Here is a 16,036-nt window from a genome sequence, read left to right on the forward strand (position 1 = left end):
AGCTGCTAAAAGCATGTTACAAAAGAAGAATGCTTTGAACACATCACCCCAGCTCCATCAGAGAAAAGCTGAAACAATATATCAGAGTTAAAGAGCTGCATATCTTTAAATTCAGCACATTTTTAATTGTGAGGTAATCTGCTTGACTTTTCGAAACAAACCCTGAAATGTCTAATCAATATGTGCACTATTACTTTCAACTCAAAAAGTTTATTTTTATTGCTATGATAAAACTGCTGGCAATAAATGATCTGTATGCTCTATGCTACATTTTAAATTATCAATTGCCTCGAATGTAAAGTGCTGAACACATGACCGTTGCAAATCAAAAGTTTTTAGCAAAAACACCAGATGATTCAATATTATAAATAAACATGATACAAGACAAGTCTCTGAAATTTGCAGAGTTTTCAAAGTCAGACTTCTTGGTTGTTTGTCCATTTAAATATACTTACTTAGAGAAATTGAAATATTAAAGACTAGTTGTAATTTAATTATATATGCTAATTATTTAATTATGTAGGGAAAACTGGAAATGTATTGTTTTATGTGTGCTAAATACCATATATATAGATAAAAAATTAGGTGCCTGATAAACAGAAACAAGCATACATATCTCTGTTGCCCCTTTCTTCTTAAAAATTCAGACTTATTGAAGCTAAACAATTTCTAAGTGAACAAAGTAAGACATTTGATCTTATTACTAACTATATTGAAAAGATAAAATTATACTGAAAAATTTGATATTTATTTGAAAATAAAAATAAGCATTTATTTATATTAACGTTTTGATCTGGGGTGTTTGTCTGGTTTACAAAGTCTTTTTTTTGTCTGGTTTACTCGATACAAAGTGATGGATCACAGACAGTATGATAAATAAATGTGGTTGGAAAAGAGATAATGTTGCAATGGTAACTTTTATAAAATTTAAAAAAATTTCATAAGTTTTTTGATTTTATTAAAATTTTTTAATGAATAAGAGAAGAAAAGGGGGGTGGGGGGTGAGGGGGAGGGTATTACATTCAGCTGAATAAGTTGTGAATGTATATTATAGTGCGTTACCATCTACATTTAACAAAATAATTGTCCTAAAAGGTTAAAAGTTAGTGAAGTGTATGAGTTGATGTACTAACAACGGAAAAATCACAGATGTTCTAAATGAGTGTCTTGTCTTTAAATAAACTCTGTGAATTTTTTTTTGTATTTAGCAAAAAACTGCATTTATATGTTGTGTTAGGACTAAATTATCATAAAAAAATACTTTTGATTAAATACAATATCAATAAACAGATATCTGATGTCTCTGAACACTAAATTTCATTTTTCTCAAAATGTGACAACTGTGGATTTAGCCGTATGGTCTACATATATTATACATGTTTATTTTACAACTATAAGGTATTTACAAGTAACCAATCATAAATTGGCGGTACAAATATACAATGTATCATAAACGTTAAGCCCAAAATATATAAAGTAAATAAAAATATAGTTGCATACAACTTTGAGATTAAAATAAATATCAAGTACAACAATAATGTGAACGTAAAAAATAATGCGAGAAATATATCTCTTTATTCTTTCAATTAAAATAAAAAGACAATGAATAAAAAAGAATCTGCTAATTTTTGGAGGTGTGATAAGATGTTTCACTTTATTCTTCACATTTCAAAATTACAAAATAACAAGTTAATAACGCGCGATTAAAGGAAATTCTTGTATTTTATGGTTTTATAAAACGATAAAATGGATTCTAATAATTCTAACGAAATTGAATTAAGTTAGAATTTTTTCCAAACTGATGAGTTTTTATTTAATAACCAATCAGATTGAGACTTAAATTACTTTAGTGATGCGCATGCTTTACAAAGCAACTGCTTCTATTATGAAATAAATAAATGAAATAAAAGTTGAAATAAAAGAGTTTCTTAATTGCAAATAACGCTTTTCATATTAATATAAGAAGCATATCAAAAAATTTTGAAAACTTTTATTTAAACATGAAAGAATCTCTTAGTATTTTTAGTTTAGTTTGCATGTCTGAAACTTGGTGTAACTCTGATAACTCTAATTTGAATTCAAATATATTTTTACCAGGTTTCAATATAATTTTCTTAGATAGAAAAAATGGAAAGCGAGGCAGTGGTTTAATAGTTTATATTAGAGAATGTTTGCAGTATATTACCAGGCCTGACATGAGCAATTCTGATGACGATAATGAGGTCTTAACAGTTGAAATCTTAACCGTAAAAAGTTAATTATAAGTTGTCGTTATCGCCCACCTTCGGGCAGAATAGAAAATTTTAACATATTTTTAAATGACATTTTAAAAAAAAGCATTCATGAAAATAAATTATACTACTTAATAGGTGACATTAACTTGTTTCCAATAATACACTAAATATGGCGTTAAAATATTTTATGATTTATTTGAACTCGGTGCTTTTCCCATAACTAACAAACCAACAAGAATAATAACTTCAAAAACCTTAATTGACAATATTATAACAACTGATGTTTTCAATAAATCACTTAAAAAAGGCATTATTAAAAGTGACATCTTGGACCACTTCCTTATTTTTTTCTCTATTAATATCGACACTAATATAGTATCTCAAAAAACAAACTTTTTAAAAAAAGATTTTTTTCTACTGCTATTTTAAAAACATTTAAAGAACAATTATCTTATCTTCATTGGAGACAAATAAATACCTATACTGACTCAATTTAGTTTATAATACGTTTTTTAAAACATTTTATGGAATATATGATGCTAATTTTCCGAAACATACAATAAATAAAAAAACTTAAAGTTTAATATCACCATGGATCATAAAAGAACTAAGAAAATCCTCTAAAATTAAACAAAAATTATACATAACATATTTAAAGACAAAAACTGAACAAAATAAAGTTCTCTATAAAAACCACGCTAAAGAATTTGAAAGACAAAGAAAAAGAAAAAGGAAAAAAATTTACTATTCTAATTTGCTTGAGAGAACTGGTACGCAGAAATTAAAAACGAGCGCATTGCCTGAAGCTGTTAAAATTAACAAAGAAACATCATATAATCAAATTGTAATTGCTGACGAATTAAATAAATTTTTTGTATCAATTGGTCCTAATATGACCCAAAAAATTCCTATCTTGAAAAAGAAAATGAATAACTATGCTTTTTCAATAACTTTGTTTTTAAATTCCTTTGAGGTACCTTTGAGGAATTTGAATTTTTTTTTAAAAAGCTTAAATCTAATAAATCAGTTGATCATGATGATATTTATTGCAATGTTTTTATCGACTCGTACAAAGTCATTAAGAATATTCTATTTCAAGTTTTACATTGTTCAATAAAACAGGGTATTTTTCCCGACAATCTAAAAATAGTCAGAGTTTCACCAATATTTAAAGAGGGTCATGCAACCAATGTTTCAAATTATCGTCCAATCTCGATTATGCCTGTTTTTTCTAAAAGTTTAAAGAGAATTTTATATAATGTAATTTTCAATCATTTATCTTCAAATAATATACTGTATCAAAATCAATGCGGAGTTAAAAAAAGTAATTCAACTGAACACGCTACAATCCAAATTACCCGCAAAATTGCTGAATCTTTTGAAAAATCTCAATATACGTTAGGTGTTTTCATCGATTTATCAAAAGCCTTTGATACCATTGACCACAAAATCCTATTTTAAAAAATAGAGTATTATGGAATTAAAGGAAATATTTTAATGATACTTAAAAGTTATTCAAGCAACCGTAAACAGTTTGTTTACAGTAATACAACTGTCTCTTCCAATTTATTAGATATAACATGTGGGGTCCCTCAAGGTTCTATACTAGGAACTCTTCTCTTTCTAGTTTACATTAATGATCTGCCTAAAGCCTCAAATTTAATGACGGTCATGTTTGCCGATGATACTAATCTTTTTTTATCTCATAACAACATAGCAACATTATTCCAAAATATGAACATTGAATTAACAAAAATTTCTGACTGGTTTAAAATGAATAAGCTGTCACTAAATATTGAGAAAACTAAATGGATACTTTTTCATCTAACCTTAAAAAAAAAGCTTCTGCCTCCTGTCATGCCCTTACTTTTTATTGACAAAACTCAAATAAAAAGAGTACTAACTACTAACTTTTTAAGAATCAATATTGATGAAAACTTTAGTTGGAAGTATCAAATTGATACGTTGTGCAACAAAGTTGTTTGAAATATATAAGTAATGTACAAAGCTAGAAATGCTTTAAATAAACAAAGTTTAACACAATTATATTTCTCTTTAATCCATTGCCATATTAATTATGCAAATATTGCATGAGGTAATACCAATAAATCTAAACTGCTACCTCTTTATCATCAGCAGAAGGATGTAACTCGTTTTATCAACTATAAAGATCGATTTGCTCTGACCAAACCATTATTATTTCTTATTATTATTTACATTTGTACATAAAACAAAGTATAATATTTTTATTATACTTTGTTTTTTGTACAAATGTAAAACCATTTCCTGTTTCTTTTCATAACCTATATATCTTAAAAGGTAAAAATAAATATAACTTAAGAAATGATAATCTAATTCGGCAACCTTTTTCTCTAACTAATTTTGAAAAGTCACGTATTTCATATCGACTTTTCTTTGGAACAAAATAGTTTTGAAAAATTTTGATTTTTCCCGTGAATGGAATTATCTTTCATTCAAGAAAAAACTAAAAGAAATTATTTCATCTTTTGAAGACATATTTTTATATTTTTAAATTCTTCTGAAAATGAATATAAAGCTCATTACACAAGGTAGTATATAATAGTATATCTGATCCACGTCTTATGTTTTTATGAATACAGTACTTTTTAAAAGATCTTTGTATTTATATATAAAAGTATCAAGAATTTCTTTATACCAATTTTATTTATATATTCTTCGAAATTTATGTTCTCGCTAATTATTACTACGAAATTGTTTTGTTTTTTTATTTTATATTTTATGTTAATTTGTACTTGTACTTAATATTCTTATAATGTACTTAATATACACGAGCGGTTCTCGAGGATTAGACCGAAAGGTCTTCTGCAAGTCTCCGCGTTTTTTTTGTTTTTGTTTTTATTTTTGTACCTGTATATTTTGTTATACTTTTTTATTGTATAACGATTTTTATCTTAACTATCTTGTATAAATTTATTGAATATTTAAGAAAATAACAACAAAAAAATAATGATAATATTTGTATATAAATATGATAAAAACTAAGTTTGTATAAAATTGATAAAAAAAATTACTCGTTTGTAGTTATAGAAAACTCCCAGAGGACTGAAGTCAGTCTTGTCATCAAGTACCTTTATTCTAGACGTGTAATACACATAAAAAATCTGTTGCATACGTGGTATATATGTATGCGTTTCATATATACCTTAGTATCAATATTATCACTTTCATCATTTTATGTTGTTGCGTTGTTTTTTTTTATTAGGGGTTTTTTTATTATTATCATACTCATGCATGTTGTTTACAACTTACATCATCATAGTTACATGATGTGTGACAGTGCGATGTATAGATTATAGCATGTGTATATAACATTGTAATAAATATTATTGTTGCACAGCAACTTGCACTTACCTGCTATTGGTTAGAACCCCTGAATATGTTAATCCGGCCCTGAGACTTGAAGCATATTTTTGACGTAAGTAAACTGGTTCTAATTTAGATTTGTCGGTACTGCCCTATGCTATATAGTCACACATAGATAGCTATGTATGAATGAAAAGTATACAGGTTTTAAACTTTTTTGTGACGAAAATGGTCTTGCCTCGTAGAGTAAACTTATGTTCTTTGATATTTTTGTATTTATGTAGTTTATGATGGATTTCCATAAGATGTGTTCATCGATTAAAACCCCTAAAACCTTGTATTCAGAGCTCTTTCGATGGTTATATTTTCTATATTAATTGTTGGTAGGTTCAGGGGTATTTTTTTAATTTGTTGATTAGAGTGGAATAGTATATATTTAGTTTTTTCAAAATTAAGTTTATTTAATTAAAACCATATATTATCTTTTTTTAATTCAAAATTTTTTTTTAAAGAGTTCTTCGATTGTCTTTGATGAGTAAAATAAGTTTTTATCATTGGCCAACATTAAAGTTTTAAAAATATTAGAGGCATTTGGAAGTATATAAATAAGAAACGAAAGAAGAGCAAGAATACACCGCATTTTGCTTTTAGTAAATTTGAGTTGCTTTTTCTATTTATAATAACACACTGTTGTCTTTTATTAAAATAGTTTTGGGTAAAGGTAGTTTAAAGTATATTGTTTATTTAGTGTTATATACGCATATATACATGCATATCGTCGGTAAAAACAAAGTCCAAAAACATTATTTTAAGATGATAAACAAATAATTTGCGTAATAGTTAAAATAATAAGCTTTTGTGTAATAGTTGAAATAAAAAATCTTAACAACTTATTAATAATTGATTTATTAAATTTTTGTGGTATATCAAACGATAGAGATTTAAAATACTAAAATAACACCTAATATACATCATAAACTACATCACAGGACAAAAAAAAAAAAAAATTGATTTATGGATTAGAAAAACTCAATCAGATAGGTTCAAACCAGAGTTATGATCCCTCCCGGCAGAAAAGCAACATTCTGACGAAAAATCAATATTTTGGGATTCCATTAGCCTTCCAGAATTTATAGGAGTCAAATTGAGGCTGCCCCCAATAGACGGTGGTATTAAGTCATTGGTGGGCAACTATGTATAACAGTTCCATTTTTTTTATAGGTCTCTTAACTCATACCTGAAATTGCAATACTGTAATACATAAATACTATAAAGTACAATTCTTAACTGTTTTTATTTTGCTACAATGATATTTTATCATCATATATAAATAAAAAATTATAAACTATGTGAACTTTAAAACCTTATCATTTATCTATTTTATAAAAACTTCAATATTCTAAAAGTAATAAACTCAGCGTCGTTAGATAAAATGCCGCAGCTAAAGGTATAAGGCTCCCTCGAAGATATATTCCTAAAATAAGGTTTTGTAGTCTGGACGCTGCACTTTTTAAATATCATAATTTTTTATAACTCTTTTCTTTTTTTCATACAAAGTTTTAAGACTTACCAAACATAAACTTTGTAAATGTCAACTTAATAAGTTATATATACACCCCTTATTTTTAAGTTACTTTTAGCAATTTCTTTATTTTAATTGAGTTTAATATTTCTGGTTGCAGCAATGGCTTTAAATAATACGTCACAAAAGCAATACCAATTGTTAATTTTGCTATTCAGTATTTTATAAATGACTTTTGGCATTTTCAGCATTTGTTTGAACTGGTTTAGTTACTAGAATTGGTTTTATATCCAAAATAATTTTTCGTATTATTTGTTTTTGAATAATCAGAACAGCTATGTAGGAAAAGTTATGCGCCATATTTTTATCTATTTTAAAAGCTTTTTTGTTTACGATTTGTTATGGCTTCAAGTTTTTTTCTAAACTGCTGACGTCTGGTTGACCAACTCTGACTAAATAGTAAAACCAGCTATCTAAAGTTAGTTTTTTATACAGAGCCATGTCGAGAAAAGCCACCGTGTGATATTTTAGAAGGATTAAAAATTGTAGAATTTTCTGAATTTGTTGTGCTCAATAACTTCCTTACTTGTATTTGACGAAAAGCACTTTGAAAGCAATCTTTGACCTTTTTATCAGCAGCCGCTGATACTTCAAAGAACGAGCAATTGTTTTTATTTGCTAAGTCAAAACCTTCTTCTCGAGTGACCTTGCGATATTTTGCCAAGTCTTTTTTTGTTCCGATTAGCATAATTGGATGCTTATTTGCTATTGAATTTTCTGTTAAATGTTTTAATAATACCTTTGCGGTGACAAATGAATACCGATCAACCACTGAATAAAGAACCATGATTCCAGAGTTTTCAAACAGTTCTATTTCTTTTTTCTAAAATGAAAGATAAAAAACTAAATTAATAATTCATATCCAAAACAACAGATATCCCAAGCATTTAAAAGAGGTATTAAAATTTGAAATAAAAAAGATGTTAAAAAGAGATAATAGAATAAAAGCATTTAACCCCCTAAAATTTTTAAAGTGAATATGCGACAATTGCATGACTGGACAAACCCGGATTTAGGCATGGGCAGGGAGTGCTATGGCCTGGGGGTCTCCATTAAAATAGAGGACCCCATTAACCAAAGAAAAAAGAAAAATTTTGACTAGTTTTTTATGTTGACGGCATGATTGAAGTAAATATTAGATGTCAACTTTTCTTTCCTTCTTTGAAAAGCCAGTGGCCACGTCCTCAAAGTTGATTTCACGCAGAATATCTTCCTTTATGCTTGAAAATTTATAAAACCGTAAACAGTTAACACCAACAATAAAAAGTGAAGTTGCTGTCTGTTGCAGATTAGCAAAAGTGTTTTTATTATTTACAATAATAAAAACTTAGACTTTCCTTACTTTCAGTTTTCCTCACTTTCAGTTTTCCTCAATTTCAGTTTTCCTCACTTTCATTTTTCCTTACTTTAATATGAAGAAAATAGTACAAGTTGAGTCAGTTGATTATTTCCAGCCAAAAAAGTAGGGTGTTGATAAATACTAATAAATTTTTAAAGAATGTTAGGTATTTTTTTTCTGTAAAATTGATTTTAGCTTGATGTTACATGAATGTATAAGTTTAACAGATTATAAGTAATGAAAATCAATTAAATGTTTTAAAACTAACGTCGGCCATTCTGTAGTTGAGCGGCAGAACATAGAAATTTAAACAAAAAGTAAAATCGTCAGTGTATCTTGTAAACCTTGTAAACTCATTTTTAGGCATTTTTACTAGAAAAGGATAAAACTGTTTATATTTATTACAGGGTGCACTGGATTACAGGGTGCACTGGATTAAGTGTTTTTTATATTGGTAACTGAGTAATCATTTTGTAATAATAATGCTTGTTTCTTTTGATCTTTTAGGTTAACTTTTTGTTTTTATTGTCATAATTTATTTCATCGTTAATAATGCTGAAAATTATTTTGTTTTTTATTATTTATGATTATGATTTAAATTTGTTTAGTTAATATTTTATTGAATTAAATTTTTAGAATTTTCAAACCGCTGTTTTTTTAATTAATTACATTTAGTAACAGTGTCTTTATTTTCCTAAATCTAGAGTTTATTCAAGCTAAAATATTGAACAAATTTATGCCGCATAACTATGGATGAACCTCAGACTTAAAAAATATATAATACTAAAAATTTAAAAATCTTTTATAATTAGAAAAACACTGTACCAGTTGCTCAATATCTTTCACATAGATGTTGACATCTGCAAGCTCGTCCTCAATAGTGAGCGTTCTTGTATACTTCTCTTCTATATTTTATAAAAAATGTATGAAATCTCAAAAACAGAAACAATCATGTTTGTCGCTGTTTTATGTTTAGTCATTATTTTGGTTATAAATTATTGGAATTCAATAATGGTTTTTAAACTATTAAATGTAAATGATTGGTCATAAATGACTTAGTTAAGATTTTATTAATCAACAGTTTGTCAAAGTCAAAATAGTTAAGGTATTATTTTTGTGCCATTCTTTTTGACTTACCTGGAACAGATTTGTATTCGTGAATGTACCTTCCGGTGAGATAGCGAACTGTTAATGCTAAAAATAAAAATAAAATTATGCAAACCGAGATTTTATAAAAAAGAAAGCTGATAAAATAAAGTATTTCGAATTTTTTAGTACCATACAAATGACTTCTCTAAAGAAAAGGTTTTACAGGATTAATTTGAAATCCGCAATATGGTGCTTAGGGGAGAGTGGGGTATTGGCGAACACCAGTTATACAAAATTGATCATATTTATTGCTTATCAATTAGTTTAACTACTCAGTCACAAACCCTCAAAAGGAATTTTTAAAAATCTTATTATAAAATAAAAATTTATGCCAGAAATAAAACCATTGGTGTTCGGAATTACCCTGCCTACGTGGGGTAATTCCGAACACATTGGGGGGCAATCACAAGCACTGTTGTGTAATAGGGAATAAAAAGCTAATTGTAATAACTAAGTCTAAAAACTATATTATGCAACAAAAACAAAAAAAAGGAGTGACTTTATTTCCATAGAAGCTACAACAGAGTGTTACTCAAGAAAAAAGTTGCATAAAATTATCAGAAAAATTTAAAATCAAATTATAGTGAACAACATCCGCAGCTTCATTACACTACTGCACGTCTGGAACTGAGCATAGGATCCCTTCTCAGCAGGTAAAAAAAAATTGTCGAATTTATTTTTTTACAATGCTGTTTTGACCATGTTCAGAGTTACCCCGCGTTCGCCATTACCCCCACTCTCCCCTACAGTTTAGCGTAAATGGGGTGAGGACATTTTTAGAAAAGTTCAGTAAATTGAAGGGCTTTTTTACTGTCATCTAATAAAATGCCATTAGATCAAATTTAATATTATTTTTAAGGCTAACTTTTTTATTAAATATTATAATTATAGAATCAAAATACCAAAAAATCCTAATATTGAGTTTTTTCAAAAACTTATTTTCAGTTGTGTGCCACCTTAAAGCATAAAAATGCGTTAATTTTCTGTATCTTTTAAGTTTTATTTCGTTGATTAAACTTATACCTTGTTCTTAACATTTTGCATCTAAATTTTAGCACTTATTACTAAGATGTAAGTAAAAATACATTTATGCTTATTCATGCCTGTTATATGCGTAGATATATTTCTGATTTTTTTAACAAACAAAATTTGAATTTTAAACCGTAAAAAATATTATAAAATTAAAACGCAAATAATTTTCCCGGATTTTTCGTATTTGAATTAGGTAACTTTTAGGTAAACTTACCCTTTTTATATAATTAAATAAGAATGTTCGACTAGAACATAACATATAATATGTCTTATGTAAACATGTAAACCAAATAAAAAAATATAAACTAAGTTGTTTATCATTGTTTATTTTAAAACATAGTTTTATCTTCATTGCTTAATGTTACTTATTAGTGCTAAAACATTTGTTTGATGTGTTTGAAGAACGTGTACGAACATGGTAATAATATTGATTTTATCTAATCCATTCTAACATACAGACAGCGGATTAGGTATTTTTATAAACATATCTCTATTGTTGACTTAAAAGCAACAAGCAAATTGTTTAAGTAATCTTTTATTAAATCTTTACTTTTCTAAATATTAAGTAAATTCATTTCAAATTGACATTTGTTGATAAAAAGTAAAAATAATTGAACGAGTAAAGAATAAAGAATTTCAAACAAAAAGCAAACTGTTTCAATTGCCAATTTTATCATAAATCAAGAAATAGGCAAAGTCATAAATTTAAACCGCTGTTCTAATGTCAACAAACATTGCAAAACAATAATTTTTTATATAAAATTTTATAAGAAATTACTAGTAAAGGTCAAGAGTAGTTCGGAAAATTTTATAGAAGAATGTGCCAAATAATAAAACTTGAATGATTTCTTAAAATTATTTTTAGTTATAAAAAAAATTCGAACTTTTAAAAGGCGCATTTTTTTTTTGGGGGGGGGGATAAAAAATAATTTTTTAGTTTCGAATTTTTTTAACTAGAACTAATATAATGGAGATATAGGAGATTTGGTTCCAAAATCCTCACCTCAAGAATTCTAAAAATCTGCTTTTTTTTATCCTTCATTGTTATAAAATCAACAAGTTGTTTTTGAAAAAATATTTTTTAACCTTGGATTATTTAATTTGCATACTATATGTGAAAAATAAATACCTGTTTTTCCGGTGGATTTGTTACCTAGTAAGAACAAACAAAAGTTTTTTAAAGGTTCAGCAATGGAATTTATTGACTGGAGAATGGATCTACATCCAAAACTACTTTCGTTTCTATTTTTCTCTATATAATAATTGATTTTATTACTGTCGTTATATTCATGTTCTTTACATTTTTCTAAATGATACTCATTGTAAAGTTCTTTTTCTAAAGGGGCGCTACTCAGTTTGTCTAAAGCAGTGTTAAGTGCGTTAGCCTCGCGCCCTATAATACTTTCTTTTCTGGCAGGGTAGCTGGAAACAGATGCACGTGTAGTACTTGTTTTGTTTTGACGTTTATTTAAAATCTCGGATACATCGTCTTTAATGATGCTATTTTTTCGTTGTGAAATATGAGGCTGAGACTCAGTAGACATATGTGTTATCGAGTTTTTTCTTTGGAAAGTTGACGAGATTTTTCTTTTGACGTTACTTAATGACATTACGCTAGATTTACGTCCTTTCATAGATATTATATCCTTATTCGGCTCGCTATCTTCGCTGCTTTCTTCTGCGTTCAGTGTATTTTCTTTCCAGCCGTTTGTAGATTGAAAATCAAAGTGTGTAAGATCTTTTTTATTTACAAGAGGACTAGTGTCACGCATAATTAAAATTGCTCTTTGCGGCTTACACGGAACATTTAAACGTTGATGAATGTAGGCGCTCATTTCACTATCTACAGAACGAAACATTATAGTTTTACGTAGAGGTTTCTTGAATACAACTAAAAATTCAAGTCAAAGCAATATTTAGATATATTTGAATACACGGTAGTTAACAAGTTTCAAAATCTGACTCTAAAATAGACGAAAGCTATTACTGATAAAATTAAAAAATTCCGATCATAAAAACGTTATGGTACAAAAACAAAAAATTCTTTGTTTTGATTTTAAAATTCGAACAAAAAAGTTAATCATTAAAAAAAAGTAATAAAAATTAGGATATAAATCTTAAGAATTGTACACAGGCCACCTTTTTTTTTTTTGACAACTTGTTTTTTTTTTCCATTTATTATATAAAATAAAAACAGTTTATAAGCGATTATTATAAGAGTTAAAGAGTTATATAAACTTTATAGAGTTATAAAAAAAAGAGGGATTCCAAAAGTCATTGAAATGTGTATAAAAAATCAAAGACTTTTTTTGGTTCTTTTTACTTAACAAATGTTAAAAAAATGTTTCCTCCACTTGCGGATAACAAAATGTAAACTTTTATATAATACAAACTATAAAATGTGATATAATGTGAACTACCTGCAAATTAATATACGCTACAATATTCTTTTTTTACTTGTTACTTGACGATTCAAATAAATTAGAAAAAACCGTTGACGATTCATATAAATTAGAAAAAAACCGTGAAGCTAGTAGAATTAATAAACAGATGTTAACTAAGTGTAATAATAAATTTAAAAAGTTTGAAAAACAATTAAAAGAAAAAATTCCAAACAACTAAGTAACACTCAAAATTATATAAGATTATATAAAACTACTTCTGATAACTTATCATACCTACTAACGGTATTAGAATAAAAGCTTTTATAAATCTGATTTTGAAATACTAATATGTTCATTTCTGTCATCTTTAGAATTTTTTTGAATCACTTTTCGGAAGAAAATCTCTTCAAAACTTCAAAAGTTTTAGTAACGCAAATATTTACCGAATTGCAACACTATCGATGTATCACGTGATTTTGACATCATATTTTATTGGCGTCTAATCATGCACAGAAACATCGTCACATTTTTTGCTTTTTGTAATCTATGTATGGTTCGACTTTTTTACTTAAATAAATTTTCTCTTTTTTTTTTCTCCAATACTTTATATTTTTTTATTACTAAAAAAACTCAAGAAAAAGCGAGAGAGAGAAAATTGAATCCAAAGGAGTCAAATTATATTTAATTGTCTTAATTCTTTAGTTTAAATGTAATTAGTTTAAATTTATTGAGTAATATCGAGTATTCACCTCCCCAAATCCCAGAGTGTCACTATTTTTAAGGAGACTAGTATTTTTTTTATAACTGTTGTTATCAGTCTCTCCAAACCGTATAATTCCGATACAAGAACCTTTACAAACAACCTTAACATTGTTCAAAAAAGCAATTTTAAATTACTTAGAATTTAAAGAATAATATTTTTGACTAAAGTTAACTTAAAAACAAAACAATCAAAATTTGATTTTCAGAAATATATTGAATTAAAGCTGATGTTCTATAAATTTAAAAACTCAAAAATATTACAAGCAATAGTAAATAACTAATTTGACAATAGTTAGAATTATTCTCGGGTCAACTGCAACAAATCAGCTTATTGGAGAGGCTTAACAACTGATTATTAATAATAATTCTAAATTTACTTTGTATATCTTAATGTGCTATTAACAGGGAAAAGTTGCTTCTAACAAATCCATATTTTAAATTCTAACACATAAATTTATCTTGCAAATGTCTTGTACTAATATACTACATTTGGTAGCAAAACTGATAGGATTTTCAATTAGCTTCAATAATGTTTTTATTTAATCTTCCTCTCTAAATAAAACCTTCTTGCAACTAGAGAAGTGACATTTTAATGCGTCATAATGTAGTATATTGTCGCAATATAAAGTTAGATTATTAATTCTAACTGTGATGTAAAACTTTGTTAATGGGAAATTTTTTGTGTATCATAAACTTCATGTTTATATTACCAAAATCTAGCAAAACAAGTTTTTGTTTATATGTGTAATATATTAAAAATATTAGGTACTTATTTTTTAGATTTGATTAAATTTTTTTTGTGCGTATTGATAATTGCTAATTTTAAAATAAAAAATGTCATGAAATTTCCTTGATAGCGGTGATTACTTAATTTAAGAATTCAATGTTTTACTACACACTAAAAAATAAAGGTAGAAATTTTTAGTTAAGGTAGGATATATGATATACCCTTAGTAAGGTATAATTTTCTACCTTATAAGGTAGAAAATTATACCTTTAAGTTAGAAAATTGTATGACAAATAATTGTTTTTAATATAATTTTCTACCCTAAAAGGTAGAAAATTATACCTTACTAAGGGTATATCACATATCCTACCCTAAGGTAGAAATTTCTACCTTTTTTTTTTAGTGTGCTATTCAACCGATTGCAGAAAAAACTATTATTAACGAGCAGAAAGTACTATAGTAAGGTTTCAGAAAGTACTATAGTAAAGTTTCATATATATATATATATATATATATATATATATATATATATATATATATATATATATATATATATTATATATATATATATATATATATATATATATATACTATTTATAAATACTGTAACTATTTTTAATAACTGAAACTATGCTTTCCCAAGCTAATGAGCGTTAGTAAATGTATAGTAGCTATAGTAACTATAACCAATGAACCGTTAAACCATTTAGTATATAATAAGCGCTGCAAGTTACTTAAGGTGTTAGTTAATATTTTTGAAAATATTGTCATATTCAATTATATTTGAAAAAATCAACACTTCTTATTATAATTTATGAGACTACCTTCTTTATAAAAATAAGTTGTGCAATAATCTTTAACAAACCTCTTCTTTTTTTTTTGGTTAACTTCAGACAAGAAAAGCGCTTTTCCAATTAATCCAGTTTTTTAGTCATCCCAAAATAAATGTCGCCGTGATATTTGAGTAAGATATTTAAAAAATGTTTTTATTATAAAAAGTTTTGTTTTTCTTTATATATAATTAGAACTTCCATTTTTGAGTTAGTGTCAAGAGAAATCTCTTTTTTTAGTAGTAACTCTTAGACGCCCAGCCTAAAAAATACCAAAATTGCAGTTGTTGAAGCTTGGGTACAATAAAAATTTAAAAAAAAGAGGATTTTTATAATAATTTTTTTAAAAAATAAAAAAACGTGACCTGTATTCATATTTTTGTTAGTTCTTCACCATTTTCTCAATAACGGATTTATTCAACATAATGACATAAGTCCATACATTAGCCGCAAAATTCAAAGTTGTTTAAATTAAAATAGTATAATTTGATTTTTGCACTGTCCATTATTAGTGGTTCACCTAAAAACGCATTTATTAGAGTTTAAAAATATTTGTAATATTTCAAAAACACTCGAGCTTATTTGATATGTTATAGCTATTTCTTGAAATTTCCTGGAAAGTGTTTTCATAGTCAAATACAACTTCGCGATT

General features: G+C 26.7%; 1 protein-coding gene across 2 annotated transcripts; it reads right to left on the minus strand.

The window, feature by feature from the left end:
* Positions 1-6,854: 6,854 nt before the first annotated feature.
* Positions 6,855-13,516, minus strand: LOC100213725 (EF-hand calcium-binding domain-containing protein 4B). Of its 2 annotated transcripts, none has more exons than XM_065793129.1 (5): positions 13,360-13,516; positions 11,811-12,524; positions 9,638-9,694; positions 9,326-9,405; positions 6,855-7,984 (listed from the first exon to the last, which is right to left on the minus strand). In XM_065793129.1, the coding sequence occupies exons 2-5, from the start codon at positions 12,514-12,516 to the stop codon at positions 7,589-7,591; spliced, it is 1,239 nt and encodes a 412-aa protein (XP_065649201.1). In that variant the 5' UTR covers positions 12,517-12,524; positions 13,360-13,516; the 3' UTR covers positions 6,855-7,588. The 2 variants fall into 2 exon arrangements, with proteins under 2 accessions (XP_065649201.1, XP_065649200.1); XM_065793128.1 differs by having other exon boundaries at positions 11,811-12,572; positions 13,360-13,446.
* Positions 13,517-16,036: the final 2,520 nt, after the last annotated feature.

The sequence above is a fragment of the Hydra vulgaris genome, chromosome 03, assembly GCF_038396675.1.
Source record: "Hydra vulgaris chromosome 03, alternate assembly HydraT2T_AEP".
NCBI lineage: Eukaryota > Metazoa > Cnidaria > Hydrozoa > Anthoathecata > Hydridae > Hydra > Hydra vulgaris.